At 38.6% G+C, this 24136-nt stretch overlaps 1 protein-coding gene across 1 annotated transcript; it reads right to left on the bottom strand.

Moving 5' to 3' along the window:
• Window positions 1–4068: 4068 nt before the first annotated feature.
• Window positions 4069–4449, bottom strand: LOC130975324 (uncharacterized). The gene has a single exon (XM_057900133.1). It carries the CDS (start codon window positions 4447–4449, stop codon window positions 4069–4071), a length of 381 nt encoding a protein of 126 aa, XP_057756116.1.
• Window positions 4450–24136: the final 19687 nt, after the last annotated feature.

The raw sequence follows: 24136 nt of genomic DNA, 5'->3' as shown, positions 1-24136 counted from the left end.
TCAGCAATGTATAATAGTCCATACTTTTTCCGAGACTTGATGGCCCAAACTGGCGTCCAAACACCCACCAGAGACCCTTTTATGGAGTAAAATGCCAGAACTGGCACCAAAGCTGGAGTTAAACGCCCAAACTGGCACCAAAGCTGGCGTTTAACTCCAAGGATGGCCTATGCACGTGAAAACTTCAAAGCTCAACCCAAACACACACCAAGTTGTCCCCAGAAGTGGATTTCTGCACTATCTACTCATTTTCTGTAAACCTAGGTTACAAGTTTAGTATAAATAGCACTTTTTGACTATTGTATTTTATCTTTGGACCACTTTTCAATCTATTGATCAGGTCTTCTTCCCCTATTTTTGAATTCTTATGCCATTTGGGAGGCTGGCCATTCGGCCATGCCTAGACCTTTTGTTCTTATGTATTTTCAACGGTGGAGTTTCTACACCTCATAGATTAAGGTGAGGAGCTCTGCTGTTCCTCATGAATTAATGCAAGTACTATTGTTTTTATTTTAATTCACGCCTACTTCTTCTCCAAGATATACTCTCGTACTTAATTCAGTTAAGTCAGACTGAAGGAGTGACCCGTGACAATCACCCACTATCATCAGTACTCGCTTAGCCAAGATCCGCGTGCCTGACAACCACAAAGCAGTCTACATGATGTTCAACGTAGTCATTGGATGCCAGCCGAAGTATACTCTCTTGGGTCTCTGATCCACGGATTCGCATCGTCTCTCTTGACAATAGAGCATCCGACCCCATGATTAGGATCTTCGTGGTATAGGCTAGAATCAATAGACAGCATTCCTGAGATCCGAAAAGTCTAAACCTTGTTTGTGGTATTCCGAGTAGGATCTGGGAAGGGATGACTGTGAGGAGCTTCAAACTCACGAATGTTGGGCGCAGTGACAGTGCGCAAAAGGGTTAATGGATCCTATTTTGACACAAGTGAGAACCGACAGATGATTAGCCTTGCGGTAGCTGTGCCTGGTATTTTTCATCCGAGACGAGAAATCCAACAGTTGATTAGCCGTACAGAAACCGTAGCCAGACCATTTTCACTAAGAGGATCATACAACTTGCTATGGAAGGGAGTGTGCATGATTGGATGGAAGCAATAGGGAAGCAGAGGTTCAGAAGCAGCAAAGCATCTCCAAACGCTTATCTGAAATTCCCACCAATAAATTACATAAGTATCTCTATTTTATTTTATGTTTTATTTATCTGTTAACTATCAAAACCTCATAACCATTTGAATCCGCCTGACTGAGATTTACAAGATGACTATATCTTGCTTCAAGCCGACAATCTCTGTGAGATCGACCCTTACTCACGTAAGGTATTACTTTGACGACCCAGTGCACTTGCTGGTTAGTTGTGCGGAGTTGTGAAAAGTGTGATCACAATTTCGTGCACCAAGCAGCTTCAATGCATAGGCCCTTTCTGTTTATCCTTTTTCTTTGAGGAGGACTCATCACCATCCTTATTCTTGGATGCTCCTTCTTGTGCAGGGGTGTCTTCTGGCTTCCAAAAACCTAGCCTCCTCATATAAGTTCTTTCATCCTCTTTGTGCTTGGCTAGTATCTCTTCTTGCCTAGCACTCAGCTCTTCCATACCTTGCATGAATGTTGGATAACCGGGGTTCAAGTTGGCCATGGCATTACACAAGTGATTCGGCTTCGCTTGTGTGTTTATATCATACTGCCTCTTTGAAGTGGTTCTAGCCTCATAAAGATGCCTAAATTCAGCAAGGTTCCTCTGCTGCACTTGATTTTGCTCCATGATTTTATTGAGGCTACGTTGCATCTTTCCCTAGTGGAATTGACCTTGTTGGTCCTTCATGTACTCCAAATTCCCCTGGAGTTGCTGAATACTTTCTTGCATTTGGTCCCATTGTTTCTGTTGCTCCCTTAGTTGACTTACATCTTCTCTCAAATGGTTGATGTCTCCTTGCATTTGGTGAATATTTCCTTGTATTTCCTCTCAGTTGAAACCTTCAGGGAATTATGGAATTGGTGCTGCTAGTTGTGGATATGGCACTTGGACATAAGCTTCTTGTTGTTGTGGTGGCCCTTGTGGCCTTGGCACATGAGCCTTATGTTCCATGGCTCTTTGTAATGGGTTTATGCCCACCACCTTCTCCATTTTTTTTGCTGTGATTGGTTTGTCCTGCTCAACCAAGGTTTCATCAATTACTTTCTCCACTCCAGCCTCATCACAAAGCCTTTGAATGATTCTTGGGAATTCAAGTCTTGTGCTATCCTTGGTGCTCTTCAGCACCCTGTGAATGTTGTTCGCAATCATCTCCCCCACATTGATGTTTTTCCCTTTCATGATACTGTAGATTTATACAGCTCTTTCCAAAGTAACCTCTGAAGTGTTGAAGGTAGGGTTGAGGGATCTCCTCACAAAATCTAACAACCCTCTAGCTTGAGGGCTCAAATCTCTTCTTCTCAGCTGGTTCGGCCTTCTATCCTTGTCATTGATCTACTGGACATTGATGACACAAATCTTATTTAGGATCTCTTCAAACCCAGGGTCAAGTTGTTTCACCCTTTCTTCATAGCTCCGGGTGGAACTTGTGCGCTTCACCATCAGCATTCTATCTATGTTGGAAGGGCTGTAGTCGATGCTTTTCCCCCTCACATAACTTTGATAGTCATATGGTTGCCCAGGTTGAGGGATAGCATTGGCATAGAATTTCCTTACCAAGCTTTCCACCACCTTCTTTGGTGGGTTGCACAAGAGTGCCCAGCCTCTATTGTTGATTTCCACATTGATCTCCCTATGATCATCTCTCCCAAGTTGGAAGCCAACTTCAGGGATTATTTGCCTCTCACTAACCCACCCATAAAACCAATTTTGGTGGATAAGTGAGAGAAACTTGAACTCAATGTATCTTTATGAGCTAGAGACAGCTTCTTAGTCTTTCTTTTCTTTAATCTGGTGGCTCTTGGTGGTGCCATTTGATGGTGATGGAGAAGAGTTAAAAAGGGTGATGAAGAGATAAAGAAAGAAAGCAAAGAGAGAAAGCAAATCAAAGGTTTGCTCCAACACCAAACTCAGGACTTGATTGTCCCAATCAAGAAAGCAAGAATAAAGAATGAAAGAAGGCGAGAAAGCAAGAAGTGTAGAAGGGGGTTTCAGTTGTGAGTAGTGAGGTTTGTAGTATGGAAAAGATGGAAAGGTGAGTGTAATTTATAGGGATGAGGGTAGAGATCTGGAGGGTGGGAATTGATAGCAAAATTGAATGTTTTCCCACTTGGGAGTGGCGCCTAGCGTGGGAAGCGGCGCTAACCCCTATCTCTTCAGCTTTCCTCAGAATTTTGAGTTCCAAAGTGTGAAGTACACTTTGACTCCTTGACTTAATGGATGATCAATGTCATGTGGGCCCTAATTCTCTCCTAAAAATTCAGTCATAAACCCTCATTAGTGATAAAAAAATTGCTTCATATTCTTCCAGTTAAATGGCATTTAATGGGTGTCTTGTGGATGCCAAACTTAGATTTATATCATATAGTAATTGGTCTAATGATTAGACTTTATTGTGTACATTATGAGTGGAATAAATTTAATTCTTTCACACTCTTTCACTTCCATTTCATATGTACACAATAAAGTGGCCGTTTTATGCACCGACCAACTTACTAATTGCCTTCAAACATAAATCAATTGGGTTGTACGTATGGATCTCTTATGATGGTGGTCACACCAAACTTAATTTTAGGCTTACTCCCAAGATTAATTCAATTATTTTGATGTAAGCTCAAATTAAGTGGGTTAGTGGCCACACCAAACTTAGCTCTTTAGCTAGTTTCTTAGCCCAATTAATCAACCTCATATAGTATAGCATGTAAGATTGCACTTCCAACATGCTAGAAAAACTTTTAAAATTCAAAGCAAGGAAACTATCAACTAATTAACTAACAAATGAAACTAAAAATTAAACAACCTAAGTGAATAAACATAAACTACTCTAGAAAGCATGAAATTGAAAGGATATGAGTGTTAGGGTGCTCCTAACTAGCGCTTCTTTAACGTCACTAGCTTGACGATTCTTCCTCTTCAGTTGAGGGAACAGTTCACCCTTTGCTCATCCAATGTGTCTCCTAAGTAATGCTTAAGCCTGTGGCCATTGACAGTGAAAGTCCTCTGTGTTTTGTCATCCATAAGTTCCACATGACCATAAGGGGAAGCCTTGATGACTGTAAATGGGCCAGACCACCTTGACTTCAACTTTCCTGGGAAAAACTTGAGCCTTGAGTTGTACAATAGTACTTGTTGACCTTCTATAAACTCTCTTCTTGTTAGCTTTTGATCATGCCATTTCTTTGCTTTCTCCTTGTAAATCTTGGCATTTTCATAAGCTTGAGATCTGAATTCATCTAACTCATTGAGCTGTAGCAATCTTCTTTCCCCAGTAGCTTGACTATCAAATTTCAACATTTTTAGAGCCTAAAATGCTCTATGTTCAAGCTCACTGGTAGATGACAAGCCTTTCCAAACATCAATTGGTATGAAGACATGCAAATGGGTGTCTTAAAAGCTATTCTATAAGCCCATAATGCATTATCTAGCTTCTTGGACCAATCTTTTCTTGAGTTTTCAACAGTCTTCTCAAGGATTCTCTTAAGCTCTCTATTTGAAATTTTAGCTTGACCATTGGTTTGCGGGTGGTATAGGGTTGCTACCTTGTGCTTGACACCATATTTTAGGAGGAGTGTCTCAAGTTGCTTGTTCCAAAAATGAGTTTTCCCATCACTTATAAGAGCTCTTGGAACCCCAAACCGGCTAAATATGTTCTTCCTCAAGAAGTTGATCACCACTTTGTTATCATTTGTTGAAGTAGCTATGACCTCTACCCATTTGGACACATAGTCCACAATCACCAATATGTAGTTGTTTGAGTATGAGGTTGGGAATGGTCCCATGAAATCAATCCCCCAAACATCAAACAACTCCAACTCCATGATGAATCTCTGTGGCATTTCATTCTTCTTGGGTAAGTTGTCAGCTCTTTGACACTCATTGCACCTTGTCACAAACTCCTTTGCATCTTTGAATATTATAGGCCAAAAGAATCCACATTGTAACACCTTGGCTGCAGTCCTTTTTCCACTAAAATTTCCTCCAAAGATAGACCCATGGCAATGCCAAAGGACCTTTGTCCTTCCTCATGAGAGATGCACCTTCTTAGGATACCATCAGCACATTTCTTGAAGAGGTAAGAATCATCCCAAATGTAATGCTTGATATCATTGATGAGCTTCCTTTTCAAGTTCTTGTTGATGTTGGAAGGTAGTTCTCCAATAGCCTTGAAATTGGCTCTATCTGCAAACCATGGGGCTTCTTGGATCACCATCAACTGTTCATTCGGGAAGCTCTCATTCACCCCAGGGCTGTGTGTTTTATCTTCCTCATTTGGGATCCTTAATAGGTGGTCAGCCACCTTGTTCTTTGCTCCACTTCTATCCTTAATCTCAATATTAACCTATTGGAGTAGTAAGATCCATCTTATTAGTCTAGGCTTGGATTCTTGCTTGGTTAGCAAGTATTTAAGAGCTGCATGGTCAGAAAACACAATGACTTTAGAACCAATGAGGTAAAATCTGAACTTATCAAATGCAAAAACTATAGCAAGAAGTTCTTTTTCTGTGGTGGTGTAGTTTCTTTGGGCTTCATTAAGAACCTTGCTAGCATAATAAATAACATGTACCAGCTTGTCTCTCCTTTGTCCTAAAATAGCACCAATAGCAAAATCTAATGCATTACACATCAATTCAAAAGGTAAATCCCAACTAGGTGGTGCTATAATAGATGCAGAGGAGAGCTTACTTTTAAGCTCATCAAAAGCTTGCATGCATTCTCTATCAAAAATAAATAGTACATTAGAGACAAGCAAGTTACTCAAAGGTTTGGCAATTTTTGAAAAGTATCTAATGAACCTTCTATAAAACCCAGTATGCCCTAAAAAACTCCTAATTGGTTTGACATTGCAAGGTGGAGGTAATTTTTCAATCACTTCTGCCTTGGCTCTGTCCACCTCTATGCCTTTCTTAGAGATTTTGTGACCAAGGACTACCCATTCGGTTACCATAAAATGGCACTTTTCCCAGTTCAAAACTAGGTTAGTCTCTTGGCATCTCTTGAGCACTAAGGCAAGATGGTGTAAGCAATTAGGAAAGGAGTCACCAAACACTGAAAAATTATCCATGAAAACCTCAATAAACCTCTCAATCATATCAGAAAAAATGGACAGCATGCACCTTTGGAATGTGGTAGGTGCATTGCACAAACCAAAGGGCATACGTCTATATGCAAAAACACCATAAGGGCAAGTGAAAGAATTTTTCTTTTTGTCTTTAAGATCCAATACAATCTGGTTGTAGCCTGAGTATCCATCCAAGAAATAATAGTACTCATGTCCAACAAGCTTCTCCAATATTTGGTCCATGAATGGTAGAGGAAAATGATCCTTCCTTGTGGATTCATTGAGCTTTCTGTAGTATATAAACATGTGCCATCCAGTCATTGTTCTTGTTGGTATCAATTCATTTCTTTCATTTGGCACAACTTTGATTCCTCTCTTCTTGGAGACCACTTGGACCGGACTCACCTAAGGGCTGTTTGAGATGGGGTGAATCACCCCTGCTTGTCATAACTTCAGCACTTCCTTTTGCACCACTTCCTTCATTGTTGTGTTTAATCTTCTTTGGGATTGTATTGAGGGTTTGGCATCCTCTTCAAGAAGGATTTTATGCATGCACATTAAAGGACTAATCCCCTTTAAATCTGAAAGTGTCCATCCTATGGCATCCCTGTGTTGCCTCAACATATTAATGAGCTTCTCTTGTTGTTCTTCACCCAAGCTTAAATTTATAATTACTGGATATATGTCATTGCTCCCCAAGTAAGCATACTTCAAGCTTGGGGGCAGGGTCTTCAACTCCAACTTTGGTGCTTCCACTTTCTCCATGTTTGCCTTGTTTAGCATGATTGAGCCTTCTATGAATTGTTGTGGTAGTTCACCACATGATGTTTGAAGATCTTGCTCCATTGCTTCTTCAAATTGTTCTTCTTCTAGAACTCCCTGAACTAACTTTACCATTGTGTCCACCATCATATATTCTCCAATGGATTCTTTGGGGTAGCTCATTGCAGTGAAAACATTAAACACCATCTTTTTTTCATGCAGCCTTAGGACCAACTCTCCCTTTTGCACATCAATTATGGCCCCAACTGTAGCTAGGAATAGTCTTCCTAATATGATTGATGCATTGGCCTTTTCCTCCATATCAAGCACTACAAAGTTAGCTGGGAAGATGAACTCTCCTACCTTAACCAACAAGTCTTCCACCACTACATAGGAAAACTTGAATGTTCTATGAGCTAATTGGAGTGCCATCCTTGTTAGTTTGGCCTCTTTAATTCTCATTCTCTTCATCATGACTAAGGATATAAGGTTGATGTTGGCCCTCAGATCAATAGTGCTTTTTTAATGCTAATTTCCCCTATGATGTAAGGGATTTGAAAGCTCCCAGGGTCTTTCATCTTTTGGGGAAGCTTCTTTTGTATTATGGCACTACATTCTTCTGTGAGCACTATAGTTTCCTTTACTCTCCAGTTTCTTTTCCTTTGTCATGAGCTCTTTTAAGAACTTGGCAGAGAGTGGCATTTGCTCTAGTGCCTCAGCAAAAGGGATGTTGATTTGAAGCCTCTTAAAGATCTACAAAAACCTAGAAAACTGGATGTCTTTCCCATCCTTTCTCAGCCTTTGTGGGTAGGGTGCTTTTGGTACATAAGGTTTTAAGACTTGCTTTGGTGGGGCTGGAGTAAGTGTCTCCTCTTCTTTCTTGGTTTCTGAGTCATTTATAGCTTCTTTTTCTTGCAAGTTGTGGCTTGATGAAGTCTCCTCCACCACCTTTCCACTTCTTAGTGTGATGGCCTTGCATTCTCCTCTTGGATTAGTCATGGTATCACTTGGGAATGTATTTGTAGGCATTGGTATCTGCTTGGACAAGTACCCTAGTTGTGATTCCAATTTTGAGATTGCTGCCCCCTTGGTTCTTTATGTTAGATTTGGCTTCCTCTTGGATTGAATCTATCCTCTTTTCAGCTTGCAATTGTCTATCTGCAACAATAGCAATATTTCCTGCTAATTGTGCCATTATAGCTTCCAATCTTGCAAAATTGTCACTATCATCACATGGTTGTGGGGTTGGATGTGATACATTTTGGGAGTGGTTGTTGTGTGGATGTTGGTTGGATTGATAGGGGGCATTATGTGAATTATGGTAGGGTATATAGTTGTTTGAATTATGGCTGGGGTTGTTGTATTGGTTAGAGTGATATGATTTGTGGTTTGGGTATGGTTTTGTTGGTTTCCCCACCCAAAGTTTGGGTGGTTCTTCCAACCGAGGTTGTAAGTTTTAGCATTGGGATCATATGGTTCTCTTGATGCATTGTTCACATAGTTGGCTTGCTCCCATTCACACTCAACTTCTGGGCTATCTCCTTCTTGCATAGGTGCTTAAGTGTTGATTGTTGAGACTTGATTCTTCTCAATTTGCTTGGTTAGAGCTGCTAATTGGGTTGCAATCACCTTGTTTTGAGCTAGTAGAGCATCCATGTGATTTAGCTCCATTACTACCCTTCTTGAGTTTCTATCAGAAGCATAGAAATACTCATTATTGGCCACAGTTTCTATGATGTTTGTGGCCTTTTTAATTGTCTTCTTCTTATTGAGAGAGTGACGAACGGACTTTTGTGTGTGATGACATGTCATCATGTCATATTTTTCTATGCTTTTTCATACAAGAAATTGATAATTAGCGATTAAATATTGTATTCTTTTATGTTTAAATGGTATATTTCCTTGATCTTTTGATTTGATAAACTTTGTAGGAAATAAGAAGAAAAAGAAGCAAAAAAAGCACAAAATAAGCTAAAAAGGAGAAAAGAAGAGTTTTGGGGTACACTTTGAAGTTGGAACACACTTTGATGCCTTAGGCCACGCTTTTAAAAGCGTGGCCCATGACCAAGTAGCACTCAAACAAGGCGCTAGCGCCCAATTTGAAGAGAGCGCTAAGTTAAAATAGTTAACTTAACTTTTTTGGGTTTTTTTCTAGCCTTGTGACAGCATGACCATTCCTCCTTCAAAGGGCCATAACTTGAGCTACAGATGTCCAATCGATGTGCTTCTAGTTGCGTTGGAAAGCTGATATTCAGAGTTTTCCAACGATATATAATGATCCATATTTGACATAAAATTAGAGCACAAGTGAAAGGCATCTTTAAGGCCCAAAAATCAACCAAAAATGGGGCAGCCAAGGCTCGAAGAGGGGGTCACCAAGGAAAGCAAGGCACAACACTCAAAATGGCTTCACCAGGGCTCGAAATTGGGAACCTTGCACAAGCACAAAGGGCGCTCAGTTGCCTTTCTTAACTGAGCGCTATAGTGCAAGGGAATTGGTATAAGGAATGGGCACAAAATGCACTCACCAGGATTCGAAAGTGTAGCCTCACTCTAAAGCAAAGAAAGGGCGCTCAGTTCACTATTTTCACTGAGCGCTATATTTACAGCCAAGGGAGCAAGTAGTAACGCGCAACAAAGGAAGTAGCGCTCTCAAATTGAGCGCTAAGTTAACTTTGTTAACTTTTTCAGGCCTCAACAAAAAGAAAAGCAAAGCCCTCTGTTTGGTTGCTTAACTGAGCACTATGAGTGAGGAGCCTGGGACAAGGGAGTGAGCACACAGTTCACTAACTTAACTGAGCGCTCCACTGGAGCATGGCTCTAACCGAATTCAAACCAAAAGCAACCTTGACCCATGCCTCTAAACCAATTGAACCAAGGCCAACCGGACCCATCTCTCTTCAAATCCAAAGCAAGCAAAGCCCACATCATCACTCAAAGGCACAAGAACAAGTTAGAATAGGAATTTCATTTAATTGGAATTTGTTTTTAATTTCAATTTCATATCTATTTTTGTAAAGCCTATATAAGGCATCATTTTCATTTTAGAAAGAATGCTAGCTCCACTAGGGATCAGTAGGAGTAGAGAGCTCTCTCTTTTAGTTTTCCTTTTTGAATTTGAAGAATTGAAGATCAAATCTAAATTTTGCTTTCTGTTTCATTTCCACTCTTTTGAAATTTCAACTTCTTCTTCTGCAATCTCTTTTTTTCTGTTTTGCTAAGAGAACAATTGAGATTTAAGCTTTCAGTCCATATTGGTTCTTCTGCAATTCTACACTTCTATTTTGATATTAAATTGATCTGTTGCTGAACTTTCTCATCTGAGAGTTCTTTAATTTACTACACTTCACATTTTCAATTCCATTTTAATTCCCAGCATCCAATTTCCTTTATTCTTCCTACAATTTAAATTCCCAGTTGCTTGATCTATTACTTTCTTAAATTTCTAGCACCCACTCCCCTTTACATTCACTGCAATTAATATTTCTTGTCATTTAAGTTTCTGCAATTTATATTTCTTGCTCTTTAAGTTTCTGTCCAATTTACTTTCTGCACTTTAAATTTTCTTGTCATTTACTTTCTGCTGCATCAATTATCACTCACCAATGTTAGCTTGACTAAACTAATTACCCACAAAAGTTGCTTGATCCATCAATCCTTGTGGGATCGACCTCACTCTAAGTGAGTTACTACAAGAAAACAGCTCTATTGCCACGCTTTTAAAGCATGGCAAAAAGCTTAAAAAAGTGTGGCGATAGCTTTTCACCACGCTTTTTGAGCTACCGCCACACTTTTGAAAGGGTGGCTTCTACAAGTGTGGCGGTTGCTCTATCGCCACGCTTTTGGTGACCTATCACCACACTTTTTCTTTTGCCACGCTTTTTACAAATGGCCACCCATTAAACCGTGGCCGTATGTGGGAGATATGGTCATGCTTTAAAAGCGTGGCCATATAGGAGATATGGCCATGCTTTTGAAACGTGGCAATAGAGAGATATGACCACGCTTTCAAAGCATGGCGATAAAGAGAGATATGGCCACGATTTTAGGCAGAGATACGGCCACACTTTAAAAGTGTGGCAATAGCCTTATAAAATTAAAAAAAAATCATTTTTCTGATTTTTACCTTCGTCGATACAAAATATAAATTTTTCAGTTCTTTTTTATTACCAAACTTATAAATATAGTATGCAACTTTTATTACAAGACAAATCAATAATAATTAGTGACATATATAATTTTTGCTATAATTGTTTTATACATTAAAAACTAATACTCAAATACAAAATAAATCTCGAGTTCAAATTCCAAAACTAAAAACTAAAGAAAAATACAAAAACAATACGACTTAAATCCTAAGCCCTTTGCTGTTCCTCTTTCCTCTAGCCCTCTTAAACTTCCTTCCCTTAGATCATACATAATTGTTTCGGAAACATTTGTGAACTTTTTTGCCTACAAAAGATGGCAAAAATAGATACAAATATTTAAGTTAGTTAAGTTTGTTATACAGCTTGGTTTTTTATTATAAAAATAAAGTTTCATCCAACATATATCAAGCACAAACAAAAAGCTTAATAGAAAATAACTTCAGCAAATTGAAAAAGAAGTATAAATTATAGTCACATTCAATTTTTATAAATTTTAATCAACTCACATTGGAAAATCCAAGAGTAACATGCATTGATCTTCATCTGTAATGCTAAGTCTCCATCTTGTTCTTTGTTCAAATAACCTAAAAGTAATTATCTGTTAACAATCTCCAATATCTAGATCTTATTCTGCACAAACATGAGATAACATTGGCAGATGATAGTAAGAAAAAAGAAACAAAGTTAAACTTAAAAACTACAATTCATCTTTATACTCAATATCATATCCATGTTCCACTCAAACCTCATTGAATTTCAAATGTTTTAGCAACAATGTGTAAAATTAAGAACATGATACAGTTCATTTGAATATCAGAATTCCAGATATATATGCCAAAGAAACCTACCATGTTTTGGCTAATATTTTTTTTGTTACCAACCATTTCCGATTCCCCAATTACTCACCAAATCCTTAGTTATATTTGACAAATTAACAATTGAACTTAACCAACCGTCATTATGAAATTCTATTCCTCATTTATATGGGATCAATCAATAAGTATTTAGCAGGGCAAGTTTAAATTCCTTATTATGCTTAACAAGAAGTTTATAGGCTTCCACTTATATCAATCATTCCAGATCCAAGTTTCTAATCTGCAAAGTATATTTCTTATTTATCGGTGCTGTTCTCAGACTATACACTCAACATTAAGAAAGATAAGAACAACCCTAAACCAAGCAGCTAAGAAAATTCTAACCATAACCAAAACCAGCCCTTCTCATGTATCACATATGTACAAGTACAATTTACAATTTCAAGCAGATGAACACGAAGAGTGAGATTCCCACAAAATTTAAAACAATCACAGCAAAACAATACTTAAAATCTCGATTTAAGAAACATAATAAAAATAGTAACAAGTTATCATGGAAATGCTCTAACCTTACTTTCAGCTTTGACATCCATATTCCGCGTAGCAGGGCTCCCCAACCGGACCATTTCACCACAAAGAAATCACTCATTTAGATTTTTTAAGATTAAAAAAATACAAATACTCATTGAAACCAAACCGTACCATCACTCCAATTGTTCACAACAGGTGATTGAGCAGCTAAGGTTCCTGAATTCGACCCCTTCGGAGGTTTATCTAAACTCTTCATCACGCCGCGCTGCGACTCAATTTTGCAAGGCGATTCGCTAGCTCGTTCTTCTCCCTCTGATGCCTTCCCTTGTTGTCCTTGTTCGTTTCCACCTTCGCCGCCTTCTGAATCCTTCTCTTTCGGGAGAAGCTCCAGCGCTCCCTCTATGACAGCTCCGACGCTCCCTCCGTGACAGACGGTGAGCGCCAAAGGAGTCACCATCAAATCCTCAAATCCTCAAAATGGTGCAGCGACGGTGGGGATCTGAGCCACCCTCATAAAAGCGTGGCCATAGGCCATTTTTCTTGTAGTGATAGTAATTACTACTTGATGTGACCCGGTACACTTGCCGGTAAGTTTTGTGTTGGAATTCCGAATTCCACCCATCAGTGTGGTAAAGAATTTTACAAATAAGTTCGCGTTGCTAGTATAGCTTCTAAACCAATAAGAATCCTTTCATACAAAATATTGGTTGCCACAAGTAACAAAACCCCTAAAAAAGTAATAACCGAAGTATTCAAACCTCGGGTCGTCTCTCAAGGAATTGCAGGGAAGTGTTCTTATAATTGGTTATGCAAAGGTATATTTTTGCGGTTTTGGGATTAAGGAAACAAGAAAAGTAAATTGCAAAAGGAATAGACTAATAACAAGAAAAGCTCTTGGCAAGGTATGAGAACTGGAAGTCATATCCTAGCTATCCTTATCAATCGTGGTGAGAATTGTTCATTGCTCCAACTTAGTTAACCCTCTAATTATGAAGGAAAGTCAAGTGGACGAATCAATTTGATTCCTCAAGTCCTAGTCAACTCCTAAGGAAAGACTAGCTTTAGTGGAATCCAAATCAATAAACTACTTTCAATTATCAATCAACAAAGGAGTTTGATAATTAAGTGCCACCAATTACTCAACCAAGGCCAAAAGGATAAAAATCTACTCTAGAATTCAACCAAACATTTTATCAAACACTTGGAAGGCACAACACAAAAGCATAGAAAAGCAACAAGAAATAATAAAATTCAAACAACCTATTGGAAGCATCAATAACATAAATTGAAGAAAGCAATCATAAATATGAAATACCTCAAATTGCATTAAATAGAAAATCAGATCTAACATGAGAATTCATAAACTAAATTGGAAAAATAGAGAAATCAACAAGAAGAATAGATGAACTAAAATACTAGAATCAATAAAAGTAGAAGAGAAATTAAATTAAAGGAACATTAAACCTGGAATTAAGAAGAAATAAACCTAAAACTAAGAGAGATCCTAAAACCTAGAGAAAGGAGAGAGCCTCTCTCTCTCTAGAAACTACATCTAAAACCTAAAATTATGTAAAGTGAATGAATGATTGAATGATTTCCCCATTCTGCAGCTTCTATTTTGTGTTTTCGGGCTTGGAACTGGGCCAAAGTGGAGCCCAGAAAGCGCCCCCAGCGTTTTCTGCACGTGGCGCATGTCACGCATATGCGTCAGTCACGAATACACGTCGATGGTCTTCTTCGCGTGTCACGCATACGCGTCAGGCACGCGCACGCGTCGCCGTTCGAACTCCAATTCACATGCACGCGTCAGGTACGTACACGTGTCGCTCCTCAATGGTTATCTCCTTTAATTCTTGTGCTCCTTCGATTTGTGCAAGCTTCCTCTCCATCCTCTAAGCCATTCCTGTCCTATATAGCCTGAAAACACTTAACACACATATCATGGCATCAAATGGTAATAAGAGAGGATTAAAATTAGCTAAATTAAGACCAAAGAAACATGTTTTCAATCATAGCACAAAATCAGGAAGAAAAATGTAAAACATGCAATTTACATGAATAAGTGTGAGAATTGTGGATAAAATCCATTCAATTAAGCACATGATGTTCCACGAAATAATGGTGCATCAAATCTCCCAACACTTAAACATTAGCATTTCCTCATGCTAAGCTCAAGAAAAGCTATAAGAGTGAAGAGGAATGGTAGGATGTATGAAATGCAACCTATTTATATGAATTCAACTAAATATAGAATGTTTGTACCTATTTGGTTAAAAGTAAATAAACCTTTCAAGAACAAATATGAACTGGATTTCACTAATTCAAATCGTAAAAATGAAGTAAAAATAAAATTGCAGGAGAAAATAGCTCATGAAAGCCGGGAACAAAGAATCGAGCATCAAATCCTCACTAGAAGTGTGTACACTCTAATCGCTCAGGTGTTTAAGGTTCGATTCATCTCTACTAATCTCGCTTTCTAAGACTTGCTCTTCATCTAACAATTAACAAAAAGTTAATGCACAAATACACAAATCAAGAGGTCTTTTGAGGGTTGTAATGGGGTTAGGGTCAAGGTAGGATTGTATTTGGTCAAGTAGACTAAAATCTGAATCCTTAATTAACCTAAACTTCCCACCTAACTTAAGACAATCCATGTAATTACAATGCAAGATCTAACTGCCGATTAACTATGTTTACCACACATTTATGCATCCCAAATTTAAGTACAACTTATATGCATTGATATTATTACTTAACTTGGGGCATTTTGTCCCCTTTTTATTATTTTCTTTTTTTCATTTCTTTTTCTCATATTTTTTTCTATTTTTATTTTTTTTCTTTTCTTTTCTTTTGTTTTTCTCAATGCATATGATTAAAGTATTGAATGCATAAACATATGCTTAACATTCTTGTTCATATTTTCTCAAGAATACACAACACCCAATTTTTCAAACCAAATGTTTTCAAACCCAATTTTCTCACGCTTAATTCATGAGCACTCTCATTAGTCTAAGCTAACCAAGGATTCAAATTAGGGACATTATTGTTTTTCACTTAGAGTTAATGATGTGCTAAAATAAAGAACAAATGGGTAAAATAGGCTCAACTTTGGTTTGCAAATGATAATGAAAGGGTTAAGGCCATATAGGTATGTAAGCTCAGTGAAACAAAGTGCCTCAATCATGTAAGTGCATGCATACATTAAACAATGGAAATACAGAATTAAGCAAGACAAAGATCACAATTTTAGAGAGAACAACACACACCGAAAATAAAATATTGGTTGATAAAATGCAACCAATCAATTAGGCTCAAAATCTCACTAGTTTTGTGTGTTTGAGCTCCAAAACCATGTTCCAAAATAATATTTCTTCAAACAAGTTCAATAAAAATTTTAATTCAAATTAGTGAAATGCTATAAAAAATTTCTTGAAAAAGAAAATATTATTTGAACCAAGTAGTGGTAAAATATGCACAAAATCAAACAAACATGCAATCAAACATGCAAATGCAACAACTAATTTAACAAAGAGAATTAAACATTGGTGTTGAAAAAGAAAATAACTAACCACCGGAAGTCAGTATCGACCTCCCCACACTTAAAGATTGCACTGTCCTCGGTGCATGCTAAGATGTGTAAGTGGACGGGATGTTACAACTGATGCTTTTTTCCAAAAAATGTGTGTCTGAACTTGGTTGTCACCCCATTAGAAGTTTTCCTTTCCCTTCTCGGTGGCCATCTTGAAAGAAGAGAAAAAAAGGAAGAAAAGTAACCCAGAAACAAAGATAACGAAACAAATAGAATATGAGTGGGTTGATGCCAAATAATAAGGATCTCAACTACATGGTAGCTACAACATGCAAGTGAGAAAACAGTAGAAGCAAATGGCATATGAATGGTGCAAAAATTGCAATAATGGGGGAGAGAGTGCGGGTAATGAAAGACAATATAAGTGCATATCAAGGCAAATAGAATACAAGTATCATAAAAATTAGCATTACCTTATAATTAATAACACCCAATAGTTTAAAACAATTCACGAAGCACCAAAATAATTCAAGAAAAGATACAACAGTTAAATAAGAACATTTAACACCAATGGAAAAATAACAAACATAGAAAGGAAAATAAAAACATGCATACACTTAAAATGCAATGAATGAAAGTATGTAAATGAAATGAAGAAAAGAAAATGAGAAGGAAAGAGGAGGAGATGAAAGTAAGAAAGGAGGAAGGAAGAATAAGAAAGGAGAGAGAAAAGTAGAAGAATGGAATCTGTGAAGCAACGCGTAAGCATCACCCACGCGTACGCGTGGGTGTGCAAAAGAAGAGGCGACGCGTAAGCGTCTGTCATGCTTACGCGTGGGTGAGCAAGAATCCAAGTGACGTGTACGCGTGACCATTGGTTGTGCTAAATGCACAATACCAGCACCAAGGCAGCACAACTCTCGGCCAAATCACCCATTGACGCCGATTTTCCATCCACGCATACGCGTCACTGACGCTTACGCGTGGGTTGACTAAAATACGGGTGACGCACACGTGTCGCCCTTGCGTACGCGTGGGTTGGCTCATGCATGGCACCCTTCCTGCACAGCTCCCGCGTAACTTTCTGTAAGGTTTAGCGTCGCATGTGACGCGTGCGCGCGAACGCGTAGAACGTGCTTTTCTCTCCCTTTTTTTATTAATAGAATGCAGGTGATGATGCAGAATATATGAATGAACACTGATAAAAATAAAAAAATAAAAACTAAGAAAGAAAAGGAACAATCATACCATGGCGGGCTATCTCCCACCTAGCACTTTTAGTTATTGTCCTTAAGTTGCACATTTGGTGAGCTCCTTATCATGGTGGCTTGTGCTTGAACTCATCCAGGAATCTCCACCAATGTTTGTAATTCCAATGGCCTCTGGAATCCCAAACTAGGCGCAAAGAGCCTCCAAGCAAGCTAAAGCAAGTGACAAGGCCCCAAGAGTGTTGGTTGCTAGAATGATTCCGGGGTCCCAAACCTTGCTTTTGCACCCGTCTTTGTGTTGATTATCATTGTTCCGACTAGGTGGCAAGCAATCTGAATTCTCACTGAAGTGTCCAAATAATTTCCTAGACCTATTCAATTGAGCTCTACACTAATCCTTGCAATACAACTAGGAGCATGCAACCATAGTGAACCTTGCATGACAGCTCCTATCACTAACCATCTTCCTTGTACTCTTAAAGCCACAAAGAGCTCGAAGTTGACCATCCGTTTTAAGTAAACCATATTCAAGTGGGATTATGAAGCTTAGAGATAAGGGTTTACCCACTTGAATGAAAGGATAGATGGTGATGGCTTGGGGAGAGGTGTTTCCAATGGCCTTGCAAGCTCCACTCCCTTGTGCTCTTCTTTGAACTCTTCCACCTCCTTGCAAACCTCTTCAACTTCAACCGTGCCCTGATCAAATTCTTCTAATTCTTCCCCGTCACTCAAGTCATAAGTTGGAGGTTGAGAAAAGTCTACCTCCATATCATCTTCAGATTCACTTGGAGAAGGTTCTTCAAAATCAAATGGTTCAATTGCGGATGCAAGTTCATCACTATAAGGAGGGCTTGATTCATGATCATCATCACCAAGGGAACTTGCCTCTTGATCTATTCCGTCCAATTCTTCATAAAGAACATGCCTTGGAGGTTGTGCACTATCCTCCTCAACATCAATTTCAAGCATCTTGGAGGAATACTCTACAACTCTAGATTCCCATGGAGGTTCAGCATCTCCTAAGTCTTCGACCACTTCTTCCTCTTCAACAATTATAGCTTCTTCCAGTTGTTGCAATCCAAAATAATAGTTCTCATTTTCCACCGGAGTTTCTAATCTCTCTTTCATACTACGCTCCTCACTTGATTCCCTACAAGTGGCCATGGTTGTATCTAGAATATTCAAGCATTGGGAGGCTAATTGATTTACTACCTTAGTCAAGGTAGTCGTGAATTCTAGTACCTTCATTTTCATCTCTTCTTGCCCTTGAAGAAGTACACCAAGGGTTTCATTCATTGGAGATTGGGGTGGATATGAGGGTTCATTACTTGGGAGGAAAGGTTCATGATAGGAAGGAGTTGCATAAAGTGGAGATGGTTCATCTTGATAGGGACATGGAGGTGGTGTATATTAAGGTGGTGGTTTTTGGGAGTAATTGTGTTGGGATTGGGGTGGTTCTAAGTATGGCTCATAAGGTTCTTGGTATGGTGGGTAAGGATTAGGATCATAGAAGGGTGTTTGGTAGTGGGTGGCTTGTGAGTATGGTGGTTCAAAGTTATGTTGAGGAGAGGGCTCATAGGTATAGTGTGGTGGGGGTTGATTGTAACGGAAAGGTCCACCATAGCCATTGCCTTGATATGCATCACAGAATGGTTGTTGCTTGTAACAAGTTGGTGGAGGTTGTTGCCACGAGGGTCGATCAAATCCTTGTGGCTCCTCCCATTTTTGATTGTTCCAACCATGATGCATGTTGTCATTATAATCTCCTTTTCCTGCAACATAATTATAACCACGCTAGTAGTCAAAGGGGTGAGAATTCATAGTAGAAAAGAAAAACAAAATCTGATAAAAATAGGCAACTAAGTCCTAAAACTAATAAAACTGAGAACAGGTAAAAAGCAAATATTTACAATAACCAATAATAATGCACACGTTTGCAATTCCCCGGCAATGGCACCATTTTGACGAACGGACTTTTGTGTGGTAAAGAATTTTACAAATAAATTCGCGTTGCTAGTATAGTTTCTAAACCAACAAGAATCCTTTCATACAAAAGATTGGTTGTCACAAGTAACAAAACCCCGAAAAGGTAATAAGCGAAGTATTCAAACCTCAGGTCGTCTCTCAAGGAATTGCAGGGAAGTGTTCTTATAATTGGTTATGCAAAGGTATATTTTTGGGGTTTTGGGATTAAGGAAACAAGAAAAGTAAGTTGCAAAAGGAATAGACTAATAACTAGAAAAGCTCTTGGCAAGGTATGAGAATTGGAAGTCCTATCCTAGCTATCCTTATCAATCATGGTGAGAATTATTCATTGCTCCCACTTAGTTAACCCTCTAATTATGAAGAAAAGTCAAGTGGACGAATCAATTTGATTCCTCGAGTCCTAGTCAACTCCTAAGGAAAGACTAGCTTTAGTGGAATCCAAATCAATCAGCAACTTTCAATTATCAATCAACAAAGGAGTTTGATAACTCAAGTGTCACCAATTACTCAACCAAGGCCAAAAGGATAAAAATCTACTCTAGAATCCAACGAAGCATTTTATCAAACACTTGGAAGGCACAACAGAAAAGCATAGAAAAGCAACAAGAAATAATAAAATTAAAACAACCAATTGAAAGCATCAATAACATAAATTGAAGAAAGCAATCATAAATATGCAATACCTTAAATTTCATTAAATAGAAAATCAAATCTAACATGAGAATTCATAAACTAAATTGGAAAAATAGAGAAATCAACAAGAAGAATAGATGAACTAAAATACTAGAATCAATAAAAGTAGAAGAGAAACTAAACTAAAGGAACATTGAACCTGGAATTAAGAAGAAATAAACCTAAAACTAAGAGAGATCCTAAAACCTAGAGAGAGGAGAGAGCCTCTCTCTCTAAAAACTACATCTAAAACCCAAAATTATGTAAAGTGAACGAATGATTGAATGATTCCCCCGCTCTACAGCTTCTATTATGTGTTTTCGGGCTTGGAACTGGGCCAAAGTGGAGCCAAGAAATCGCCCCGATCGTTTTTTGCATTTTTTGCACGTGGCGCATGTCACGCGTACGTGTCAGTCACGCGTACGTGTCAGTCACGCGTACGCGTCGATGGTCTTCTTCGCATGTCACCCGTACGCGTCAGGCACGCGCACGCATCGCCGTGCAAACTCCAATTCACGCGCACGCGTCAGGTATGCACACGCGTCGCTCCTTGCTGGTTATCTCCTTTAATTATTGTGCTCCTTCCATTTGTACAACCTTCCTCTCCATCCTCTAAGCCATTCCTACCCTATATAGCCTGAAAACACTTAACACACATATCATGGCATCAAATGGTAATAAGAGAGGATTAAAATTAGCTAAATTAAGACCAAAGAAACATGTTTTCAATCATAGCACAAAATCAGGAAGGGAAATGTAAAACATGCAATTTGCATGAATAAGTGAGAATAATGGATAAAATCCACTCAATTAAGCACAAGATGTACCACGAAATAGTGGTGCATCAGAGAGCCTCCTGAAGAGTGATCTAAGGCCTTCTATGATTCTTGTGACAATCCTTCATAGAAAATGTGCAGCTGTACCCATTCATTGAACATGTCCGGAGGGCATTTTCTTGTCAACTCTTTATATCTCTCCCAAGCTTTGTAGAGAGTCTCCCCATCTTGTTGTCTAAAGTTTTGCACCTGAGCTCTCAACCTGTTAACTCTTTAGAGAGGGTAAAATCTTGCCAAGAACTTATTTACCACCTCTTCCTAAGTTGTCAAACTCTCCCTTGGAAAGGATTCCAACCACTTGGCTTTTTTATCCCTAAGGGAAAAGGGGAATATAAGCAGTTTATAGGTGTTCGGGTGAACACTATTAGCCTTCACTGTGTCACAGATTCTCAAGAATGTGGTTAGAGGTTGATTTGGATCTTCCTGAGCATTTCCTCCAAATGAACAATTATTCTGAACAAGAGTGATTAGTTGTGGTTTGAGCTCGAAATTGTTGGCATGTATGATGGGTTTTAAGATGTTGCTCCCACAATTCCAAGGATTGGGATTGATGTAAGAGCTTAGCACTCTCCTTTCTTGTGGGGGGGGGGGGCATGATTGCCCACTACTTCATCTTGGTGATTATGAGCTTCACCTTCCATGCCTTGAGCTGGATTTTCTTCTTCTTCCTCTTCACCAACTACTCTTTTGCCTCAAGCCACTGCTTCTCTTCTCAATCTTAAGAATGTCCTTTCCGGTTCAGAATCATAAGAGGTTGCAACTCCTCTTCTCCATGCTATAAACAACACAAACGCAATCTAAAACAAGAGTTATCACCCTCTTTAGAAGAAGGGTGGGTAAGTCAAATTTGATTAATGCAAAGTGTCAAACAGTTAGTGTGCTTCTTGTTAAAACGGATATATATACAATGAACAACTGGAAATTCAAGTGCTAAAAGAAATAAGAAAAATAAGGAATGAATTTAAATGATTAACAAAGTAAATAAACAATGCTTAATCTAAATACTCATCAACTTAATACTTGTTAATTCAAAATTAATCCCCGGCAACGGCGCCATAAAACTTGATGACGATCGGATATTACTCACTATAAAATGAATCCATTCTTTGGCAAGCGTACCAAATTATCACCAAGTAATAACTCACTATGAGTGAGGTCGAATCCCACAAAGATTGATTGATTGAGCAACTTTAGTTAATAAGTAATTTTAGTGAAGCTAATCAATAGAGATTATTGAGTGCAGAATTCTAAATAGCAGAAATGTAAATGATTTAAAGGTAAAGGAAAGTAATAAAGTGTAGAAAAGTAAATAACAGATCTACTCAAGTGTGAGAAGGGATTTCAAGCATGGTTTCATGTTTCCTTTTCCAAGGTTCCCATGAAACCCATTTTGCATTCAACCTCTTTTCTAAGATGATTGAACACTAGCATGAAGAACGAAATTCCTTCTAGCAAATCAAAGACAGATGAAGAGAAGAAGAAATTCACTATCATTAGTCCATCAAGTACAATAGAGCTCTCTCTCCCAATGAGAGGGAGTTTAGATACTTGATGAGCGGATAATTTATACGCTTTTTGGCATTGTTTTTAGTATGTTTTAGTTAGTTTTTATTATATTTTTATTAGTTTTTAGTTAAAATTTACTTTTTTGGACTTTACTATGAGTTTGTGTGTTTTTCTGTGATTTCAGGTATTTTCTGGCTGAAATTGAGGGACCTGAGCAAAAATCTGATTCAGAGGCTGAAAAGGACTGCAGATGCTGTTGGATTCTGACCTCCCTGCACTCGAAGTGGATTTTATAGAGCTATGGAAGCCCAATTGGCGCACTCTCAATTGCGTTGGAAATTAGACATCATGGGCTTTCCAACAATGTATAATAGTCCATACTTTGCCCGAGATTTGATGGCCCAAATAGGCGTTCCAAGTTAGCTCAAGAATTATGGCGTTTAACGCCGGAACTGGCACAAGAATGGGAGTTAAACGCCCAAACTGGCACAAAAGCTGGCGTTTAACTCCAAGAAAAGTCTCTACACATGAAAGCTTCAATGCTCAGCCCAAGCACACACCAAGTGGGCCCGGAAGTGGATTTTTATATCATTTACTCATCTTTGTAAACCCTAAGCTACTAGTTCTCTACAAATAGGACCTTTTGCTATTGTATTAGGAGAGCTTTTGATCATGTTTTTATGATTGAACCCTCTTTGGGAGGCTGGCCATTCGGCCATGCCTAGACCTTGTTCTTATATATTTTCAACGGTGGAGTATCTACACACCATAGATTAAGGTGTGGAGCTCTGCTGTACCTCAAGTATTAATGCAATTACTATTGTTCTTCTATTCAATTCAGCTTATTCTTGTTCTAAGATATTAATTCGCACCCAAGAACATGATGAATGTGATGATTATGTGACGCTCATCATTATTCTCACTTATGAACGCGTGCCTGACAACCACTTCCGTTCTACAAGCAAACAAGGCTTGAATGTTTATCTCTTGGATTCCTTAATCAGAATCTTCGTGGTATAAGCTAGAATTGATGGTGGCATTCAAGAGAATCCGGAAGGTCTAAACCTTGTCTGTGGTATTCTGAGTAGGATTCAAGGATTGAATGACTGTGACGAGCTTCAAACTCGCGATTATGGGGCGTTAGTGACAGACGCAAAAGAATCACTGGATTCTATTCCGACATGATCGAGAACCGACAGCTGAATAGCCGTGCTGTGACAGAGCGCGTTGGAAATTTTCACTGAGAGGACGGGACTGTAGCCATTGACAACGGTGATGCTCAACATACAGCTTGCCATGGAAAGGAGTAAGAAGGATTGGATGAAGACAGTAGGAAAGCAGAGAGACGGAAGGGACAAAGCATCTCCATACGCTTATCTGAAATTCTCACCAATGAACTACATAAGTATCTCTATCTTTATTTTATGTTTTATTCATCTTTTAGTCATTAATCCTCCATAACCATTTGAATCCGCCTGACTGAGATTTACAAGAAGACCATAGCTTGCTTTATACCAACAATCTCCGTGTGATCGACCCTTACTCGCGTAAGGTTTATTACTTGGACGACCCAGTGTACTTGCTGGTTAGTTGTGCGAAGTTGTGATAAAGAGTTGAGATTGCAATTGAGCGTACCATGTTGATGGCGCCATTGATGATCACAATTTTGTGCACCAAGTTTTTGGCGCCGTTGCCGGGCATTGTTTGAGTTTGGACAACTGACGGTTCATCTTGTTGCTTAGATTAGGTATTTTTCTTTAGAATTTTTAAGAATGAATCCTAGAGTTTCAAGGAGATGTTTTCATCATCACCAAAGCTGATTGATTTTCATCATTTTAGCTCTTGAATGCAATGTCCTGCTGAAACTTGGCTAGCCATATCTAATCTTTTTAGACTAAAGCTTTAGACTAACATTGCATGATTCCTGGA

Source organism: Arachis stenosperma, chromosome 4, assembly GCF_014773155.1.
Source record: "Arachis stenosperma cultivar V10309 chromosome 4, arast.V10309.gnm1.PFL2, whole genome shotgun sequence".
In the NCBI taxonomy this organism is placed as follows: domain Eukaryota; kingdom Viridiplantae; phylum Streptophyta; class Magnoliopsida; order Fabales; family Fabaceae; genus Arachis; species Arachis stenosperma.
The sequence above is the reverse complement of the archived record's forward strand: the minus strand, read 5'-3'. Positions and strand labels throughout refer to the sequence as shown.

What these genes read in the sequence shown, in the direction of transcription:
- LOC130975324 (XM_057900133.1), bottom strand. Translation starts at nt 4,449, where the DNA reads ATGTTGAAATTTGATAGTCAAGCTACTGGGGAAAGAAGATTGCTACAG.